We start from the raw sequence: 22493 nt of genomic DNA, 5'->3' as shown, positions 1-22493 counted from the left end.
CCTGCAGACTTTAGTTGTTTTTCTCCCACTGAGAGCAATTTATATTTTAAATCAGTAAAAGTCACTATTTACCTAAAAGTCATAAATTAAACTATATCCCTCTCTAACTTAGTATTGGGAAGAGTTTATTTTTTAGCTATTCTAAGACTTTCAACTGGAATATTTCAAACTCGAAATTCTTAAACTTCGATTTTCCTAGATACTATAAGAATAGTACCTCTCCTTTCTTTGCTCTGTCCCTTACCTCATTTTTGCTAGCCATCATACCAGCAAAAGCAAATATAATTAATATTTGCTTGGAACTAGTTCTCTATCCACGTAGTTTAGAGAAAGGATTTCAATTCCACATTCAGGTGTGCTTCCTAAAACTATAATTTAAAGGGGTTATTACATTCGCATATATCACCACAAAGATTCCTTAGCCTCCCACACATTTCTCTTGCAAATGTCATACCACAATGGAAAGTAATGATCTCCCTCATGAAGTTGCTGTTTGTTGCTTATGAAAATGAAAGTTCTTTTTCAGAAGAAGAAAAGAAAGAAGAAAGAGAAAAGAGAAATGACGAAAGAGAAGGAGAAGGAGGAAGAAATAATTTAAACCACTGAATTCTTTTTTTCCTCAACTAACAGTGTATGGCATGAACAAAGGAAAAGTAAGCCACCTTCCAGAAGACGCTCAGTTTGGATTTTCCCTCAGGCCTGATAGTGGATGGGTTACAGCTGATTGAATTTCCATTGTTCATTGATTGTGGCACTTGTCAGGCAATCCATCCAGCTTATGTAATTGCAGCATTCCTGCAGTTCACTCTGTTCCGTTCTGAAGGTTCAGTAGCATGACAGACGGAGAAAATTAGACACAGCACAGCACCAAGATGCTGACCTTCAGAATATAAAGTAAGGCCCATCTTTTAAAATTGGTCTTTTTGATGATGTTATTTTGAGGAACTGTATTTCTAACAGGCCCTTTTCATGCTGACCATGTACCTTCTTAAAATATTTTTTATACTTATAAAAAATGATAATTTAAATTTTAAATATACTTGTACTGTGCATAGTATTAAGAATAAATTCATTTCATTCCATTTGTCAAAAGGGGACACATTTTTCATCTTCAGATAAAACTCTCATGTTCAAATCAGAATTAAATATAATTATATAAAATCTGAGAAATATAAAGCAAATTTCACAGACTCTTAATGTTTTTTTAAATTGAATTTCCCAAACATTTTAATGCAGTTGACTAATATTTTGCCAAAGAATCCAAATTTACGAGGGGAATTAAATTATGTTCTGATTACATGAAATCCATATTACATTTCCCTTATTTGTTTTCCTTTGAAACTCAGAAAAGTTGCAAGTACAAGATAAAGACCTGTTTTCCCCTCTGAATCACTTATTGACAGATGCCTGATAACTCCAGAATAACTGAACAAATATTAATTGTGTCATCCCTTTTCAACTGTCTCCTTATCGTCCTTGTCCAACTCACAATGAAATGTTTAGGTCTCTAGCTTAATATAACAGGAACATACAGATCTGCTGAGTAGCTCTTTATTCCTCCTTTAAACTTTTCCATCCCATGTCTTCCATGAACTTCTAGTATCTAAAGGAAAAAAGATACGAAGCCACACAAAGTTCAACTTGCACAAACAGGGAGTCCTGTTAATGAGGAATAGTTTGCAAATAAACACAATTCCCTTTATTCTTGTTTCACAGATTTCTTCACTTCTACCTTTAAACATAGGTTTCTTTTAAAGGGAATAGAGGGGAAAGTAAAGAGAGGGAGGACTATCCTTCAGGTAACCCAGGTACCTCCACAGGCTGTCATCCTGTCTCCCCATCCCATCACTGTCCAGTATCTCCATGGGATGTTTTTGCCTACCGTCAGTTCACTCTGTAAAACATTGTTCCAGTTTTGGCCTTCATCTCTGCGTTGACATCACATTGTTAAAAGTCACTGGGGATGCCTGAATCAAAACTCATCTTTCAACCCTCAAGAGCCTCAAAACTAGAGCCCCTTAACCTCTACTGACTTTCCCTATTTCTATCTCTTCTCTCCCTCATACTCCATGACACTAAAATAGCCTATTCTTCCTTCTACTTCTTTGAACAAGTCTCAACCATTCTCACGATCTTTCTCCTCTGTCTTCAAAGTTCAGTTCTTAGCATTTTTCTCTTCCCTTCTGATTCTCTTTCTCTCCCTCTCTCTCCTCTCCCTTGTCCTCCTCCCCCAGCCCCTACTCAACATTCACCAGGCTTTAACTCTCACCTCATTGTAATATACAGTCAAATCTGTAATTCTACATCGTCCTTTCACGTTTTTCAACCCATTATCTGTCATTTCACAACCGATTCCTCCACTTGGACATTTGACTCATATTCTTGCTGTCATCATAACTTTTCTTCCCTACATCCCATAGCCAGGCAGTCACGAGACCTAATTTAGCCTGGGACAGCAGCTACTCAGGTCCAGTCAAGGGTTGCCATGCAAGAATGCTGACCCATTGCTTGCAGATAGTCTGCTTTTTTTCAAGAGAAGCCCCAAAACTGAATTGTTAAAGAAAATGTAGATTTTCGATGAAATCTTCCAATGTTTAAAGACTGACAACTAATTTCAAAACAAACAAACAAACAAATAAGCAAACAAACACCTGAGTCAAACAAAACCTATCTGCAAGCTTACAGTCAGATTGTGACTTGTAGCCTGAGAAGTGAATGCCAATGTCTTAGCTTGTGATTTCAAGCCTTCTAAAACCATCCTGAAACTACCTTCTGAATTCCAGTACTCGTAACTCAAAGTAACCACCATACGCCAACGGGTTTACTACACTATCCTCCTCCAAGCACACTTGGTTCTTTCTTTCCTCTGTGCCTTTGTCATAATTTTTACCCACACAAAAATGTTTTTTTCTTTTTCTCTAAGTCCTACTTTACGATACAGTCCAAATGCTACCATTTCTCTGAAAACTTCCTGGACCATATTACCTTATGGGAATATCTCTCTCATAGTCCAAAGATATTAATGCCTTGTACTGCGGGTCCATCACAGTCCTAGACATTTTATAAGCTCTCCACCCCATAGAATCCTAAGAAATTGATACTGTCACTATTCTCATTTTACAAATGTGAACATTGAGGATTGTCCAAGGTAAGTGGCAGAGCTCGGGTCAAACTCAAACCTGTCTTGTTCTGGTGCAAAAAAAAAAGAGTAGGAAAATCATGTTTTGATCATCTGTTATATGACATGTGCTATGGGCCAGGAAAAAATTTTTTAAATCCTTAACGTGACTCCTAATATCATTCACCATTCACCTAAGACCCTTCTTCCATGTCTTCATAATTTCCCTGTCATTCCTTAAGCCCCAGCCATTCTAGCCTTCTTTCAGTTTTGAGAATTTACTCATCTACTTCATACCTCAAGCCCTTTGCAAAAGTGGATTTCATTGCCTGGAATGTTCCTTCCCCCCTTCTCACATTTAATCCCTGTTCATTGGGATCTCAGTTTAAACACTTCCTCCACCTTCTAAAGAAAACTATGTTAAATCCCCCATTAACTACTGTATTTCATAGCACCCACTACAACGCTAAATAAATGATTTGGTAATAATTTATTTAATGATTGTCTGCCCTGCTGCTGTGTGGTGAGTTCCTTCACTGTCTCTTTCATCATTTGTTTTTTCTGTACTATACATCCAGTGAGTAAATGATGGGTGTCTTTAACTCTTATTAGCCATTTTAAGACGTGGAGAGATCAAACAACCTTTATCTCATAGCTAACAAGTAACTGAGATTTTGCACTTTGAAAAACATACACTATTTCCATTATAGAAATGTTAACCGAGCTGAAACCATTTTCTAATAATCTGCATTTAGTAGGAATCTTTTCCTTTTCAACTTACAGTCACCGTTAATACATATTAGATTGTAAATTAAACAGTGCATGAGTCTTATCATTGAGTGTTGTTTAAATAAAATAAATAAAAATAAACTAAAATGAGATTGCAGAGCTCCCATAGAAAGGGATAAACTGATGGCTTAGCAGAAGAATCAATGCGATGGGTAATGCAAAAGTCTAATGCCTAATCCTTCAGAGTGGCCGCTGGATTCCAATTTCAGAATAGGCAGTAGGATGTCTAATTCATCAGGAGAAAAGAATCAAAACATTCATTCCGTTGTTCTAGGATTAGCAAAATTATTAGGAGCTCTAATTACTTCACCTTTCATTGCAGTTCTCCACTGAAGTCTCTATAATAGAGCTTATTGCCCCAAAAGTTGAGTGTCGACAATGTGAATTAACCACCAAACTGTGAGGAAAGGCGTTTCTTCACAATTCCTAAAGCATCTACATGTAATTGTGATTTGTATTTCAAAGCTCTCAGAGATTATGGTAGTAGAAATGTATTTTGTAGGCTAGTCACGACAATGGAAAGTCCCTTCAGTGTATCATCCTTAAAGATTTCTATTCCATGTTCATACTGCAGCATATGTAAACCACTACTGAGTAATCTGTGCCATTGTGAATGCTGATATGCATTACTCTTTATGTGTTGGGGCCATGATAGGCCTATAGATTCCAAGGGGAGTTTACTTTCAGGGAAAACAGACAAGCTTATAATGAAGGAGAAATCCTCTTGCCTCTGGCTTCTCAAAGGACATCAGAGATTTGACTACCTGTATGTCAGCTCCTTCTGGGCAAAAACAACTAGCTATGGCAACCCCTCCTCATTTTACTTAAGGATTTGGTTGTCAACATCTCCCTTCCCCAGATCCCACTTCAAAGAAAATAAGCAAAGGTCCTCTACATCACATTGTTCCTATACTGACTTGTCACCTCCCAAAGACATACGGAAGCAAAAAATGTGAAACCTATGTATTCTGTTATTGGACTATCATTTTTAAAATCATTAATGTCAGCTCTGCCCGAAACCCTAGGGTTATGAAGACAAACAAACAAGCAATAAATAAATAAATAAATAGCCCTGGCCTTGAGTTTAGCTTTGTAGAAAACTGTTAACCAATGAGGAATAGCTGCAAATAGGTGTCCAACACAATAATGGATTCAGATTGAAACTACTTATAAATGAAATGTAAGATTAGATACATGACCTGTTACCTCTACTTTCCTCCCCAACTCTGCTCTGCCAACCAAACTATAGTAAGATTGCGTCACACTGCTATGCTATAATAAATACAAACTCAAAGACTTATCTCTTACTTACTTTGATTTTTTGGGGCTGCTATAAAACAGGCCTCGGGATTCCGAGCTTGCAAAGATGAAGAATTCAGGTTGATTGAATTCTGTAGCTCAATTTTTTCAGTAGCATTGGACAGACTGTTAGAAGTGTTTGAATGTCAGTGATCTACAGTGTACTGAAATTTTGAGAATACAAGGGCTCTTTGGAAAAAATTCCCATGAAGAACATTTTATACACATACTTTAGAAAATTTAGGCAAGCAACTAGAGATTAAGAAGAAAACACAAGTTAGAGAGAAAATCGCCAGGTCTTAAATGTCTACTTGATGGACACTTTGACTTCCACATACTCTGGACTCTCCTGGGCCCCTGTGGGCCCCAACTAACCCTTTAGAAATCTGTTCTTTCTTTTCCACTGCCACTGCCTTATGTTTGGCTCTCATTGGCGTTTACTTGAAATATCTCAGTGAATTTTTAACTTAGTTCTTTGCACACTGTTTTGTGGGAGGGAGGCTCATATAAATAATTTCAGTACCACACTTTAATGACAGATATGTGGACACAGAATTTTGAGGACATATTCTTAGGAAAGACAACAATCTCTGTGCTTTCATCTGAGAAACACTAGAAGGATAGCTATTCTTCCTCTACCATTTATAGGGTCTAGTTTATTCAAGACATGGTCTTCATCCTTTATTCAGTTAATCCTCATACTATTTCCCCATTTACATATGAGGAAACTGAAAGCACAGAGACATTAAGTGACATGCCTGTGAACACACAGCCTGTGATAGCCAGGACTCCAACCCTGGTTTCTGGTATCAGAGACCATGCTCTCAATCATGACTCCCAAAAAGCAAGAGTCATATATTACTCATTGGTGTATATCTAATGTTTGGGTCCCACTGCCGGGCTCAGAAAAGAGGGTGAGTCAAACACTACTGAAAAAAATGAACTGAAAGAGGAAAGGCGCTCAGCTTCTAACAGGAAAACATGGAAATATTTCCAAACAGGAGAAGACGGCATGGTGACGACACAGAACAACAGGCTCCGGTCAACTTGCTCTTCTCCATTCCAGGTTCCCTGCCCTCAACAACAGACATTTGTCAGTAGCAAATCTGACCATGTCATTCCCCCATCTCACTGCTGGGAACCTGTAAATGGGAAACCTTACTGCAGTGTTTCCTAAACTTTTACAGGAAACATCTCTTCCTAATAGCTGGCAAAGAAGAGCAACCACACCCTTAAAGCCCAGGCACACAGCCCAAAAAGTAGCCACAACCCTGAGTTCTCACAAACAGTGCCTCCCCCTTAGTATTCTAGCAAGTTTGGCATTTATTCTACAATGTATCTTCGTTTGTTGTAATACAAAAATAACGTTTGTAACAACTTAGAATTGCAACTCTAGGAGAAAGTATTTCTACCACAATTTCTACCACCACCTGGTTTCTATGTGCATTCTTTCTGGGCAGCCCCATGCTGCAGCTTCACATACAAAACAGGGCTACGGATCTAATCCAAGCTTCCTAGCAGGACAAATAAAACCGTTCTGGACCCAGCCCCTGACTCACCAGCCCCTCTCCCACTTCTCCAGCTAACACAATTATTTACAACTGAGACAGGTTAATTAGTATGTTGCTAGGTAGACAGGGAGGTCCTGGATGGAATAAACAAAAAGTACCAGTATCCTGAAACTCCAGGTTCTGGAATGTCTCCTTGACTCCAGGACAGACACAGGAGAATATGCCCTGAAGTTAATGAATTATCTCAAATCCCTTTTGGCCAGACGAAAGAACAGATTTGATAGATAGGGATGGGTTATTTCGTGAATCCCTTCAGGATGGGCAAACAGGACAAACCTGATGGACAAATTCCATTAGAAGGCTCAAGCCCCCTTGTCCAAACAGGCAAGGAGAGGTATAAGAGTAAGAACTTTTGCCTCAGTCACTGGGCTTCCCAGTTTCAGGTCCCCCTCCCACTCGGAAGCTGCAACATCTTCTCCTGCTTGTAATAAACTATCTTCTTTTACAAGTCTTTGCCTCTCCAGAGTCCCTGTTTCCATTCTTGGGTCTCAGGAGACAGAATCCCGGCCTACACCCAGAAATTGCCGGCAGATCCTACCTCCCAACCACAGTCACAATCAAATTTCAACTTGTTTTCCGTCTGCTGGTGTGCATTAGGTCCTTGCTGACTTTGGGAAGGCATTCCTACCCTTCCTTCCAAACCCTACCTAGGGGTGGCTTTAGTGAAGTCTTTCCTCTGCCCTCTTCTTCCCCACAGTGTGTGACTACTTCGCAATACTCCCCTAGTTGAACACACTGCTTGCATTAGTTTGCACGGCTGTCTCCCGTGTTCCCCTGTGCTGTCCCTGGCGACAAGCCCTCGTTTGGGTCGGCTTAGCACCCCCAGTACCAATCAGAGCCCTGCCATACAAGTCAATCTCTGTTTATAGGAAACTGAGCTCACAACAGATAAGTAAATCCCTCGAGAGGAGGCAAAAGAGCGATGATATTGACATGAAACACAAACTGAAAGATGTGAGCGCATATCTCGTCCCGATCTTCTTTCCTAACAGAAGCCAGGTCCCCAGCGCGGGAGCCGCTGAGCCGAGAGATCCGGGTGGCGAAGGAGTCACTCACCAGCTAGTGGAAGGGTGTCTGTTTTCCAGCGTTTTGGTCCAGGGTTTGTACCAGCTGATCTGCTCCGCGGCTTTGCCCCAGAACCTCTCGGGGTCGGCCACCGAAGCCGCGAAGTGGGTCTTGTACTCGCCGCCGCCGCCGCCCGACGACAGCGCGCGGCAGCCCCGGCCCCCAAGCGCGCCCCGCGGGCCAGGGGACACGTAAGTCCTGCGGGCCGAACCGGCTCCCCGGGCCGGAGAGGACCCGGGCAGGGGACCCCCGAGTCCTCCAGCGCCGGTGACTTTGCGACACTGCAGCCAAGACGGCTTCATCACCGCTGGCTGACCCCCCCGAAGGCTGCGCGACCCGCGGTCCCCGAGTGGACGTCTCAGGCGACAACTAGGGCGCCTGCAACTTCCTGGGGCCCGAGGGGAGCAGGCGGGAGGCGGGGTCCAATCCGACGTTGGCCTGGAGCCCTGAAGTTTGGAAGTCACACTAGAGTTGCTGGGAAAAACCGACCTGGAGCGACGGGAGAAGCAACAGGCTGGAGTGGGGAGCCGGGCGCCCTAGTGCGGGTGACAGCGACCCCCCGCCAAGAAATCCAGCCCTGCGGGGCATTGCCCACCCTGCGCGTCCCAGGAAAAGCCCTCAATCTGCAGAACACCCTGCCTTCTCTGACGCACAAGGACCCCCAGGATGAGGCCCACGGACCCAAGTCACTCTGTTTTCCAGCAGGCAGGTTGTGCGCAGCTTCCCCAGCTTCCCCTCGGAGAGCGAATGGAGGAGGTGGCAGCGCCTGAGGCCTGCCGCGGAAACAAGTCACCCGGGCTTTGCAGCCAGGTCCCCGAAGTGTTCGTTTTATTTATGCATTTTTGAAACTCAGCTCAATCCCTGGTTGTTAAAACACACAAGCGGCTCCAGGGCAAAGACTGCTCCAGGATTTCCTGACAGCTGAGAGGGTAGGAGGAGTAGAAAGAAGTTGAGCCAGCAGAACCGAGAAATGTTTCCTGGGGGTGATTGACAGACCACTGGGGTAGGTAACCCCACTGAGATGGGGTTCACTTGCTGACTGGACACCCCCACAGGTTCTAGAAGCAGAAAGCATGGACTTGTTACATTCCCTCCCTTGCAATTCGCCTCCTTGGCATTTCTGTGCCCCACCCCCTTTTAATCCAAAAAGGAAGAGCTCAGTAAAGGTGAAATGAATCAAAAGAGAAAAAGAGGAAACGGAGGAAAATTAAGAGAGAAGAGAGAAATAAATTACTATCTGGATTTAACATTCTTCAAGCTCCTTCACTGTTTTTCACATCTTAGTGAAATCCAGATGCGATCTCATTTGCCTTACTGTTATGCCAAACACATTCTGTTTCGGTGTGGCAATATTTGCAGTTTTAAATGTAAAGATGTGTATTCCCAGAGCTAAGTGAGAAATAGTGGAATGCCCCTGACCCTAGGAAGGGGCATTCCTAGGAAGGGGCATTCCTAGGGCCAGGGGCATTTACAACTTGAGAAGTTCTAAATAAATTATTCTGCAAGAAAAGAATAATGTGGATATAAATATTAAACAGAACAGAGATAAATCTACTACAAAACAAAGAAAATTTATTTAACCACCTCAGCTATTCCCTTTCAACTGAAAAAAAAAAGGCACTAGACTTTTTCCTGACACCTGCAGCCTACTTTATTCCTTCCAAAGGCCTCAAATCAAATGATTCCCAATAGCAAAAGACACTTGTTACCACTTGAATCCAGAGAAAATTACAAAGCCACATAACTCCTGGCCCCCTCCTTTCCTCTGCCCAGTTATTCAGTTCTGCTCTGTGACATAAAGATCCCCTGATCCCAAACTATCCCCTATTGTATTACACTAATGTCCACCTCAGTCATTTGCTTAATACATGAGTACCTACACAGCCAGGTGTGGTTTGTTGGGGGAGCTATGAAGAAAGGAAGCAGACAGTTATTGGCACCTACTGTGTGTACACATTGTGCTCCCACTTTCAAATATGTTAGCTCCTGTGATTCTCAAAGGAGTTCTAGGAAATGAGCTATAATCCCCATGTTTACAAATGGAGCTTGAGAGGGGCTAACTTGCCCAAGGTCATGCAACTTACTAAGCAAAATAGTCAGGATTCACACCTTGCTGAGCTCAGAGCTTGGCAGCTCAAACACCTTGAGGTCCACGTGTGCCATGATACCTAGTACCACCACCTCAAGTAGAGGGCTGGTTGTAGACAGTCGGCTTCAGTCCTGTCACTCATCCCAGCACACTACACAAATATTACCATTTCCTCTCTGTGCCACGACTTGGATAAGATGGGGAATCTGATTCCGAATCCATGATGCTGGCATCAGGCTGATTATCTTCCTATAGAAAAAAAAGAAAGTGAGAAAGAGAGAAAAATAGACAGACAGAGAGAGAGAGAGAGAGAGAGAGAGATTTTAGACTGCCAATAAAATATGACAAATAGAATAGATCTGAATGTACAGATCTATTTCTCTCCTCCAAGAAACCCTACTGAAAGAATCAAAGAGTGTGGTGGTGGTGATGGTGGTGGTGATGGTAGTAATAACCTACAAGGACAAAGAGAACAGAAGAGGAGAAGAAATCAAATGACAGAATGAAAAGAAAGTGGATTTGTGGTCTATGACTTACAAGGCCTGGGTTGGGGTTGGGGGGTCAGGGGGGACTGGATTTAACTGCTTTTGGAGGAGAAAATAATTTTCTCCTCAGAAACTTGGACAGTCTCAGGATTTGGAAGCCCTGGGTTCTTCTCAAGTTTCAAAATGAAGGTTAAGGGCTTAAAAACAAAAGGATTAATGATAAGATCTTGCAAGGCAAAGTTAGCCATCCTCCTCCCCACCATTGCCCATTGAAACCATTTTCTCTGGAGCCAGTAGTCCACAGGGGATGCCTAAAGCCTTGGATAGCACTGAAACCTATATATGTGATGGATTTGCTATGGATCCATAGCTTTTCACTTAAAGGAAGTACTTTCTAGCTTCTCTTTGGCATATCCGAATTGCCAGAATCATTGCTCTAGCGCTTTGGGGCCATTATTAAGTAAAGTCGGGTGACTTGAACACAAACACTGTGATACCAGCACAGTCGTGACAGTCATAGGGCTACTAAATGACCAGTGGGCGGGGAGCATTATCAATCCATTGACCAAAGGATGATTCACTTCCAAAGTGGGACAGAGCTGGATGGTGTGAGATTTCATGACACTATTCAAAAACAGCCTGCATTTAAAACTTATGAATTGCCAAAGAGTGTAGTGGACAGGTAGACCAGGGTGGGCAGTTAAGTCTAGGACCTTTCATTGGAGCCAGATAAGGAGGTGCAAAATAGTGTCAAATGTAGTCCAGAGCCTGAGAGGAGAGCATTGGCTTTGAAATTAAGACACTAAAATAGAGTTGACTGGTCACTAAGCGTATGAAAACTTAAAATCAGTAGCCATGGAATCTCAGGTTGAACCCTTAATACTGCTACTTATTAGGTGGGAAAACTCGGTAAATACATTAACTTACCTACACTGTAATTTCAGTATTTGGATACTGAGGCTGATACTTCACAGGATGGTTGGAAGATTTAAATATGTGTAAGTTGTTAAGCTTCAGGATAGTAGCAAACCAGACTAATTTAGGACAGCCGCAACCAATCCAAACAACCAATCCAAAAAAAATCAACCCAAGAAACCTCCATCTTTATTTCCATACTTAAATTTTTACAATCAGAAAATTTCTAAAGAAAGTATTTTAATTTAAGCATGCCTTTACATGTGTACTATCTCAAAAAATAAAGTTACATTTTAAACTAATTTGGGGACAGGTAATCCCAATCTTTTCAAAGTTTAAGCTTTCGAAAATTCCACCTTTTTAATACACAACACTTACTTCAGTGTATGGTAATAAATGGTATATACTAACGTGCTATTCAAGATGACACTCTAAACACCTTAAGCAAAGATGAACTAATCAGATTATCTGAGAGGAACTTTCGAGTAAATTGAAAAAGTACAATGATGGAGAGGGGTGCAGAGAAAGTATAGAACAAAAAGGTATGAAAGGCTGCTTTAGAAAAATGAGGGGAAGAAAGGAACTTGAAGTCAGAATGCTTAATGCCTAAGGAAAAGATGCTGAAAAAGAAATAGGAGAAGAGTAGAGTAGAATTAGAATTAAAGGAGAAAAAATATATACAAGTCCTACAATTTATGTTTTCCCACTTTACAACTTTTGGCTAGGTTTGGTCATCCCTAGTACAGCAAATTTTTTTCACCAGAGAGAATAAAAGTAATTAAAGAGAACAGAATTTTAAAGTAATTGTAGATTACCCTGGTCATGTATTCTGCTGGCCATACAACTCATATTTTCACACAAATTTGTTAAGAGTCAAATATCTAACTTTAGGTAACTACCTAAATATTATAGCTACTGAGTTTTTGCTTATAACAAAATGAAAACGTTCCTATATATCTAATTTTCTAGTTATTAGGAGAATTTGGTAGGTAAACATGGAAAGGTTTGCACAATACTTTATCTCTGCAGCAAAGGCATGCTGAGCTGAAATTTGAGCCTGCAGAAACACTGGACATTTATTCCAATTTAGCAAAGGGCTTCTAGAAACTGCTGATTTTCATGACTTAAAAATATTTTTAAAACTTCTAAAGTGATATGGTGCATAGTCATGTAATTATAAATTCCGATTTTAAAAACTTTCTTTTTGTCCACATAGTAATTGCAATTGAGGCAAGGAGAAAAGAGCAGATGAAAGAATTGTTTTTAAAAAAATAACATTCCAATGGATGACGAAACACTCTACAACTCCAGTGCATTCTAGCAACAAAATAAAATAAGGCATGGGATTCATCCACCAGCCTTATTTTTATTTCTGGAAAACAAAAATAAAAAACAAAAAACAAGTATTTGGTTCCTTCTATTGGGAAAAAAAAAAAAAAAAACAAACCTGGAATGGAACAACCTAGGCAAAATTTTCCAATTATTTTTTCAAATTCTTGGTGTGTTTTTTTCTTTCTCTCTGCGTGTGCAGTGCAATTGCCATTAAGGAAAAATATCAATGCAGTTGTGATAAAAAAATCTAATAAAAATTACTACTATTTTAATCAAATTACCAAAATCCTTAAGAGATAACTTTAATTCTTCTGCCTAGATGATTTCTAAGAACATTTTCTCTCTCATATTCCTAAACTAAAATCACTATATAGTATTTAAATATTTGTAATAATACTTTGCATATATAGGAAATGATCTTATCAGGAAACAATGAAAAGGAAAATAAACATCTTTTGTAATAATATTTTTCATAAAGTGTAGTTGATTGCCGAACATCACCTTAAGTTGCCAATTTTTCTGTGTCTGCGTGTATGTCTGTGTGTGTGTGTGTATGTGTGTGTGTGTGTGTTTGTGTGTGTGTGTGTGTGTGGTGGGAGGACATGAGATTAAACTAAAAAAATGAAATTCAAGACTGGTTTGCCAAAACAAGAGCTGCTGTTATGTAACAAGGAAGTGGGCGATAATTTGGGGGTTTAAAGCCAAAACAAGGATTTCAACTGAAGTACTGTTTTAAAATCGAAGGATATATAGGGATAAAGACAAAACTTACTTCAAGTTGATCATAATTCCAGATGTCTCATTTATTTATTGGAAGCACTGTAGCTAAGAAAACTAAAAGGCATAGATTGGTTATGTGTTGGGTATTGGACATGTTTCCCCAGCCATTATTCTGAATAATGAGATGCTTAGATGGCTATCATGGTACTTTTATGGTCTACCTGTTGATACAACTTCCTATCTGCTTTTAGAATTGAACAACTAAATATTTACCCCTGCTTAGTACATTTTTTAAAAGAGATTATTGTACATTTTATTAAGAGCTCCAGATTGTATTCAGAATTACTGGTAAAGAAATTTTGCGTAGAAAAAGTGTTTCAATTGACATCAATTTGCTATTTGTTTACATTTGCATTTTTGTTTAATTCAGATACTCCTATACCTTGATGTGAATATAAAGTTTATTTCTTTGTAGCTATGTACTTATAACCCTATGTACTCGTATATAGAGTCTATTTCTCTATAACAATATATTGCTTATTCCCACTGAAACATATCAGCACAGCAGAAACCAATTCATCACATATTAAAGAGCAAGAAATCTGTTATTGGTTATTAAGTTTACTCTTTCTTTCTTTCTTTCTTTCTTTCTTTCTTTCTTTCTTTCTTTCTTTCTTTCTTTCTTTCTTTCTTTCTTTCTTTCTTTCTTTCTGTATTATTGCTTTATAACAATAAACTTCAAGTAATATTACTGGGCTCTGCCAGACTATTCCAGCTACTGGAATCTCCTCTTGTATCTCTGCTTAAGAGCTGTGACAACATCAGGAGGCAGAAGAAAGGTTTAGATTCTTTGATAGATGATTACACCTGCAAAACTAACCCTGTGTGTGTGTGTGTGTGTGTGTGTGTGTGTGTGTGTTTAAAATGACTAATTTCTGCTTTTTTCTTGTTTAACATCTCTAAAGTACATGCCTTATCACTTCTCCAGTGGGCTAATATAATAGTATGCTAACCCAACTCCCTTTCTGGGGGTTTGCCTACGTCCTATCACACAATTAATCAGCAAGCATTTACTGAGCGCCTCTCACCATGCTCAGCAAGAGTCCAGGAACACAAACAATCATTTATAAATAACTAAGAATCTATCTCTTTGTACGACACTCACAGTCTGCACAGGAGGAAATCAAGTCAACAAATGTCATGCAGTTTGTTAGGCCTTTAGAGGTAGATGAAAACACAATAGTGTAGGCTCAAGGAAGGGAATGGAAATGCTGTGTTCAAGGCAAAATGAATCATTCCAAAGCATAATTCAACTGTATCACTCTCTTGCTTAAAATCTGTCAGTGACTCCACACCTCCTATAGAGAAAAGTCCAAAGCCCTTAGCATAAGACCTTGGTTTTCACTTGGTATCTACACTGCACCTCCAGGGGGCATTTGGGAGTAGTGTATTCTTACCTCTTGCTGTCTAATAAACTATGCCCAACAATAAATATTATCTCATATGAGCTTCTGTGGATCAGGAATCAGGATGGCTTACCTGGGTGGTTCTGGCTCTAATGAGAACAGGCTGTTGGACTACTGTCATCTGAATGGGCAGGAGAATCTGGTCCATGGTCACTGATGTGGCTGTTGGTGGGAGGCTTCAGTTCCATAGGGCTGTTCCGAAGACAGGGCAGCTGGCTTTCCCCAGCGTGGCAAGAATGATTATTGAGTGGTGTGTGTGTTTGTGTGTGTGTGTGTGTGTGTGTCAGACAGACAGACAGACAGAGACAGAGAGACAGAGACCAAGACAGACTCTACAATCTTTTATAACCTAATCTCCAAAGGGTAATTTATCATTTTTTGCTTTATGTTATTGGTCACACAAACTCCGGTACAATGTGGGAGGAGACTGACTATACAAGGGTGTGAATAGCATGAGTCTGTATGATTGGGGATCATCTTGGAGGCTGGCTACCAAAAGTAAGGATATTGTTAGTTTGTTACAATGACTAGAGGTTGCTACTTGCCTCTGCAGGGTCCAAGGATATTAAAGTCTTTTACAAGAAAGAATTGTAGCCCCTAAGTTACAAACAGTGTTGCCAAATTGCTCTTCTACTCTCTTTGTACACTATCTTTTCCCACATGCACACACCTGTGCTCTATCTGTATCTAGATTCTTTCAATTCCCTGTAAATCCAATTCCTTTTGATCTCCACAAATCTTCCTTCTGGCTGCAGTGCCTTCTTCACATTCACAATCTTTCAAACACTTTCTTCAGGATTTAGTACAAATATCTTCATCTGCTGGATACTTCCCCTGATCACATTAAGCAGATGAGCCCTTGCTTTCCTCTGCCCCATTCATGACTTTGTTATAGCACTATTATATAGCTAGAATTGCTTCTTTACTAACACTTCTTCCCCAGAAGACTGAACCCTGCATGACTATGTTATAGTCTTAGTTTAATCTCCTACCTGCACATCGTAAACAGTTCTTAATACAAGTTAGTTGAATGAATAACCAAATTAGTAGCATGTTGTCTGTGTGTGTGTATAAGGATGGTGCCATTTAAGAGAGAATTGCAGAATGCAAAAGCTTGAGAATAACTGATCTTCTGTTTCAACCCAGACTCTGCTTGCTCTCTTTGTTTCCTATTGAGGTGCAAATTCATCTCCACGTAGTAATTCACATCTCAGAATAACCTTTTAAAAATAAGCATGTATTCTCTCTCTCTCTCTCTCTCTCTCTCTCTCTCTCTCTCCCTCTCTCTCTCTCTCTCTCTCTCTCTCTCTCTCCAGCTTTATGGAACTGAAGACTCCTGCCAACGTGAGTGATCTTGGATCGGATTTTCCTGCTCATTTACATGACCAAAAAATAACCAAAAGACATATTTTCATAGATTGTAACTATGATTTTAGGAGGCACCACCTGATTAATACATGTATCCTTCAGAAAATGTGTATGGTAAAGAGTTTAAGATCCTATGTAGATCGAAAAAGAACAATCTTGCCTCGGTGCATTTGATAATGTTTAACTGTTGAACTTAAAGAGGTAACACAAATTTTAAATGAGCTATGTTGCAGCTAATAGAATTTATTAAATTGAATCTACAATAATAGAATAAAAGCTTACTTTCCTAAAACGTATTACGAGCACCAAATAAGCTAATTGTGGACAACAGTGATTTGAAGCTATGCCAACTGAAGCTTTCTAGTCTAAGAGTTAATGCAATATCCCAATGCATTAACCTAAAAAGAAGCTTATTAACTGAAGCACCTATGCTATTGAGGAATAATTAAGTAGCCCTTTAGGGCCTGTAGTTTTCTCCTGGTTTGAGATTCCAGAATTGTATCTTTTTATGAATTTCTATTTATGAAAGATTAAACCTGCCAGTCACTATCATACCTGACTGACTTCCACCAAACTTCCAGATGTTGAGTAGCTTCCTAGAACTTCACTGGCTCCAAAACTCCTCTGATATTCTGCTGGGAGATATGACTAATTCAGTGTATGCTCGTCCACTCAAGTAGCCTTCTCAACAGAGCTATTGAATGTTAACTATATGTCAGGCATATGTGGATACAAAAGTCAAGAAGACAGACATGTTTTTGCTAGATCTCCTGATGTTTACATTGCAATGGAGAGATTCAGGAAATAATATCCTAGCACATTATAACAATGAATAAATTTTATTTTAGACAAAGGTGTGGGCTACGATGAAAATCAGAATAAAGGGTGAGTGAGTGACTTCCCTTAGAAGGTGATATTTAAACTAAGACATGAATTATGGGAAGAAACTCCCATGTGATATCTAGGGGGAAGAGAAGTGTAGATAGCGATAGAGGGACCAACAAGCGCAAGGTCTCTGTGGTTGGAACAAGTTTAGCATAGGTGGGCGCTAGAAAATTAACAAGTTGCAGCACTTTGAAAAGTTGAGAGATGCAGTATGAGAGATAAGACAAGCTAAATCATGAAGGACCTTATAGACTATGGAAAGAACATTAGATTTGACTCTACAGTTGAGAGAGATTGGATGGATTTCACAGACAGAAGTGACATCTGATTTATGCTTATAAAATTGGGAGGGGTTCGACAGTCCTATTCTGGTCCTTACTATAACCATTAGTTCCTGAATCTGACATCTGTGACAAAAGCTCTTCAAAGTGTCCAAAAGTAAACGTGGTTTGGATTTGCTAATGGTGCACTATCTCTTATCTATAATGTTACACTTGATCTTCCAAGAGGCCAAGAAGCAATTACAATGTTAATATTTCATGGAACTTCAATATTGAGTCACTATGACTTAAGTTTAGGAAGCCTTTTGTCCTAGACTCCATATTTTCTTTTCACCTGTTGGCCAAACAAGCATTTCACTCTTTACTCATTCTCAACCTTTGCTAACTACCTTTTCAGGTCCAAGTTAGAGAGCTATAAAGAATCGTAATCTCTTCCCCCCTCTCCCCCGGAAATCAATCAATCAAACAAAAACAAAAAAACCAAAAACTTTAACATCAAACCCATTCTGGGATTCTTAAGAATAGTTGAATGGATCGGGACCCTCCAAAACAATACAATTGTAATACACCCAAATAACCCTCATTCGTTCACTGTCATAACTGATCATTGTTTTCTAAACTAGAGTACACTCAACGGCTATTCAAGACCTAGGTAGGACATGTTGCCTGCTGAAGGAAGGCCTTAACCTACTAATCTTAGGTAACAAATCAGTCGCTTTAAAAATATTCCTTACCCCTTTCCTCAAAAGACATCTTCCTCGATATCATCAAAACCATGCTTTTTTCAGGCAAGTTCTCTGTAATGGGAAAATATTAAAAACAGACAAGAGAGTCACCTTGTATAAACAAGTAAAGAGGCAGAGGCTCAGTTAAGTGTATTCCTCCTTTATACTTTGTCTTCCTGGGATTGGATACTTTCAGCATTGAACTAATCCTTGACTTTTGTCTTTGAGCATCATTGTTTTGAATGACACTTAGACCACAATCAATATTTGTGATTAAAGATTTAGCTTAAAATACCAAACTTTTCTTAAACGTGAACATTTATTCTTTTTTAGGATGAGATAAGCAATAATATAAAAGTAACCAACTTTTGCCCCTATATACTTCTTTATTATCTACCACATATAGCATATGTCCATGGACTTTGACAGTGCTACACATAGTAGCACTCTATAAGATTTTATAATATATAGAAGGAAAATAAATTTAAGCCTCAACAATGGAAATGCATTTCTGGTCATGAAAAAGACCAAACTGCTATAATTAAGTTATAATTAAGATATATAATTTAAAAAAAAATTTCTATGAAAGCCAAAATAATTATGCAGAGCAAATCAAAGACTTTGACAATAAAAACTAAATTAAATCTAGATTAGGGCTTTGGTTACGTTGTATGTAATTGAACGGTAATCAACTTTTATTCATGATGGTTACAATAACCCCCAAGTTGACTTGTTGCTCCACAAATATTATTAGAAAATAACACTTAAGTGACTTATTGTAACATACATTTAAATAAATAAATAATAAAAAATTATGTAAGTGTTTAAGTTAACTGCAGCAGTTTTATTTTTGATAATTTGATCAACATTTTGTACAAGATCTAGATCTAAGCGACAGGTTTTGTATGCAATGTTCTTCCTCCACCTCTCAAAACTACACTTAATCAGCTTAGGTTAGAAACAGTATAATCAGTAAGCTTGCGAAAGAAAGGATAACAACCCACCTCAAATTTCTCTTAGAGATGGAACATGGGTTAAAAAATTAACATTAGAAATAAGGTTCCGTTGTCATGCAATCAAATCACATTTATTAAGAACAAAGGAGTATAACTATTTTAACTCTACTGTAAATATATCTGTAACTTTCCCTCTTATTAAAAAAACAAAACAAAACAAAACAAAACAAACAGGAAAACAAAGTGGCCTTGTAACCATACTGTGGAGGCAAATTAACAGAATCTGAAGTGTACTCTTTGAAAATACATCTTGTCAAAACACATGGGGAAGTATTGATAATGAACATTTGTAACTAACGTTTATCCAAGAGGAGAAAGAAATAGAAAGAGGAAATTTAAGGACATTCCAAGTTGATTTTTTTTCCCACTCACTATAATAACCTTTGATGTGGGCTAAATTATAAATCCCCGGTCATCAAAAACAAAGGAGTAAATATCATAGGGAGAACCAGAGAGAAATTATTATAATATAGAGAGGTTAGGAGTTCAGGCTCTTGAGTCAAATAGTCCTTGATTTCAGTCCTTGCTCTGTCTCTTTTCAGTTGTGTGATTTGGAGCAAGTTTCTTATTCCAACACTCAGTTTCCTCATGTGTAAAATGGAAATAATACTGGGGAGCTTAAGTGAGATAGTGCATATAAAGTACATGATACAGGGCTTAATTCATAGTTCATAATAAATTGATGGTCATTTCCATCCATTCACTAAACATATTTATTAGACACCATGTATATGAGAGGCATTTTGCATATATAACAGGGGCAAGATTCTTGTTGTCACGGAACTAACGCGTGTAGTTTAGTAAGAAGGAGAGAAAACAAAACAACAGATTATAAGAAAGTACTGTGGAAGTATGGGAGCTCATGATCATTCTTTAAAACGGTGGGAGAAGGAGGTAAGGCAGAGAAGGCTTCTTGGAAGAGATAAATCTTAAGCTTAGAAATGCAGAGGGGTTGGGTAAGAAACAAGGTAGAACCATGAAAATGGCTTAAGAGTTTTGCAGAGATTCAGATGTTTCTCAGATGTTTTACTCATCTTCATCTCTAGGCATTTTTTTCATGCCTAATTCTCAATCCCCTTTGCTTACACATTGTTTTTATTTTGCTAAACCATTTTATTTACTGGGAAAATCCCTCCTCAACCTTCATATTTCTCTTTATACATTCCTTCTTCCAGGAAGAGTTTTCTAAGGATCGCAGGCATCTCTTCATGTGTTCTTTCACTTTCTCAGCACTTACTACTGCATTACCCTCTGCTCCAATAAATGGTAACTTGTGAGAGTAAAGATCTACCTCTGTATCCATGACATCTACCATAGTACTGTTCCATAGTAAGTATTTAATAAATGTTTGTTGGAGACTGTATCTTATTTGCCAATTGACTTAATGAGTGAGTGAGTGAATAAGACAAAAAAAAAAAAACCCACAAAAATCAAAAGAACAAAAAAACCTCAAAAGCATGCATAAAAGAAAGAAGGGACACTGTGTAGATGCTTTACTCACAGTGCTTATAAAGAGTTTACCACTCATTATTATTACCTTATTTAAGTCTCACAAAACCTTGCTAAATCTATATAATTATCCCTGTATTAGAGGCAGGGAATTTAAGGCTCAGAAAAATTAACGTCTTGTTGAAGACTAAACTGATTATGTGTAGAAGACCTTGGATTAAAACCAAATCAGAAACTGTAAGACTTTGAGGTACAGAGCAATGTGCAAATACAAAAATATTTTTAAAGTGTTGCAGAAGAAGATAGATTACTGGATAGACTCATTCGTATTGATATTTGAAGTGAAACAATATGGACACCTTTGATGTTAGTATAAACTTTGCTGAAGTTCAGTAGTTTTATTGACATGATATAATAATTGCATTTTTTTAATGCTTGAAAATTTGTGGGTAAAAGGATTGTGACCTAACTAATCTTTGCATCTTGGGTAACATACATTTTTTTTTTTCTGCTTGGGACATGTGATCATGATTTATTTCACTACGGGAAAGCTGAGAGCTGAAAATTTAGCTCAAGGTATTCTGGATCTGCTGGTAACAAATATTAGCACTTTGGACCAGTGGCATTTGTCCAATTTCTCTTGGAGAAAAAGTATTATTAGGAGTGAAACGAAAATAAATTAGATCTCAAATGTATATCTAACATCAATTAAAAGTAATTAGAAGTGACACTGCCCAAGCTTGAATAACTAGAACTAGGGCAGAAAAAGAAACTCAAAGTTCTTTGTATGAGTGTTTTGAAAATGCAAAGCAATGGGCCAGGCTTTAACATCTAGTCAATAACAGATAGAAGGTCGAAGAATATTTACAGGTCAGATACATTTGAAGACATTAACATATAACATCTGCAGGGTTTAGGTGATGTTTCTTTCTTGTTAGATCTGTCATCATAAGATTTATATCTTATCACCCATAAATGTAGTAATTTATTTGCAAAAAGACCTCCTATGAGATTTTAGTGTTTTGAACATTATTTTTATTGTTAACCTCAAGATTTTGATGCTTGTTTACTTGGGTATTATGAAAAACTGTATTTAATATTTTTAGATTTTTTTTTTTTAGGAAATTGGATTTAAAAGCATTCAGATTTAACCTGCTGGCAATTATTTAATTGATCTTTTTATAATTAACTGAATTTATTTACAATAGAATTAAGTCAATATGTATACCAGATTGTTTAGCATCTCATAGACTTAGGAGTTAACACCAATTATTTAATAAATAATTAAATAAATTTAAATAATTTATTAAATAAATAATTTAATAAATATAAAATGGTGTGTGAAAGTAACAGAAACATTTGCAAAAATAATGTCATGACCATATCAGCAAGAATCTGTGAACTTCAACCCAGTCTTCTAAATTTCTTTAGAGGATTGGCAGAGCCCAGCCAATTGGTTGTTGACCAATATCTATGGATATCTATGGTCCCTTTTTTTTTTTTTTCGGTGGGGCCAAGAATCCAAGTTCTTGCCCATACGTGTGGGCCTAAATGATGTGTGCTGTCCTAGCCTGGTCTCTAAACCCTTGGATGAGATACAGCAGATCCTTTGCCCAACTTCTCTGCTATCTTGTCCAGAGAATCCTATAGAAGAATCCAAGATGTTAGAAAATGGTGAAGCTACATGTCAGGAACCTAGGTCCCTGATAAGCCACAAAGAGCAGAGTCTACCACTTCTTGGGGAAGATGTGATGTGAGTGAGTAATAAATCTTTATTGTGTTAAGACATTGAGATTTAAGGATAGTCAGTTACAGTATAGTCTAACTTGGATGGTACAGAGGATATGAGCAAAACCCCAAATTTGTCTCATGCTTTCCTTTCTTGAATCATCCAACATGCTCAACATTTCTGTATATTAA

The 22493-nt window shown here is 38.4% G+C and overlaps 1 protein-coding gene across 4 annotated transcripts in view; it reads right to left on the bottom strand.

Moving 5' to 3' along the window:
• Nucleotides 1-22493, bottom strand: part of ACSS3 (acyl-CoA synthetase short chain family member 3) — a 216902-nt gene that overhangs the window by 133023 nt on the left and 61386 nt on the right. The window contains exon 1 of one of the 4 annotated variants that reach the window (XM_081060630.1): nucleotides 9952-10065. The exons of 1 other annotated variant lie outside the window; for it this stretch is intronic. Coding sequence is in view for 2 of the 3 variants with exons in the window: in XM_081060629.1 (XP_080916755.1) it covers nucleotides 7834-8144 (311 nt within the window). In the remaining variant the exon portion in view is untranslated. Of the gene's footprint in view, nucleotides 1-7833; nucleotides 8266-9951; nucleotides 10066-22493 lie in introns of those variants that run through there. 2 more of the 4 variants (XM_081060629.1, XM_081060628.1) reach the window with 2 other exon arrangements.

Source organism: Rhinolophus hipposideros (genome assembly GCF_964194185.1).
Source record: "Rhinolophus hipposideros genome assembly, chromosome: 9".
Classification (NCBI taxonomy): Eukaryota; Metazoa; Chordata; class Mammalia; order Chiroptera; family Rhinolophidae; genus Rhinolophus; species Rhinolophus hipposideros.
This window is presented reverse-complemented; position numbering and strand designations above follow the sequence as displayed.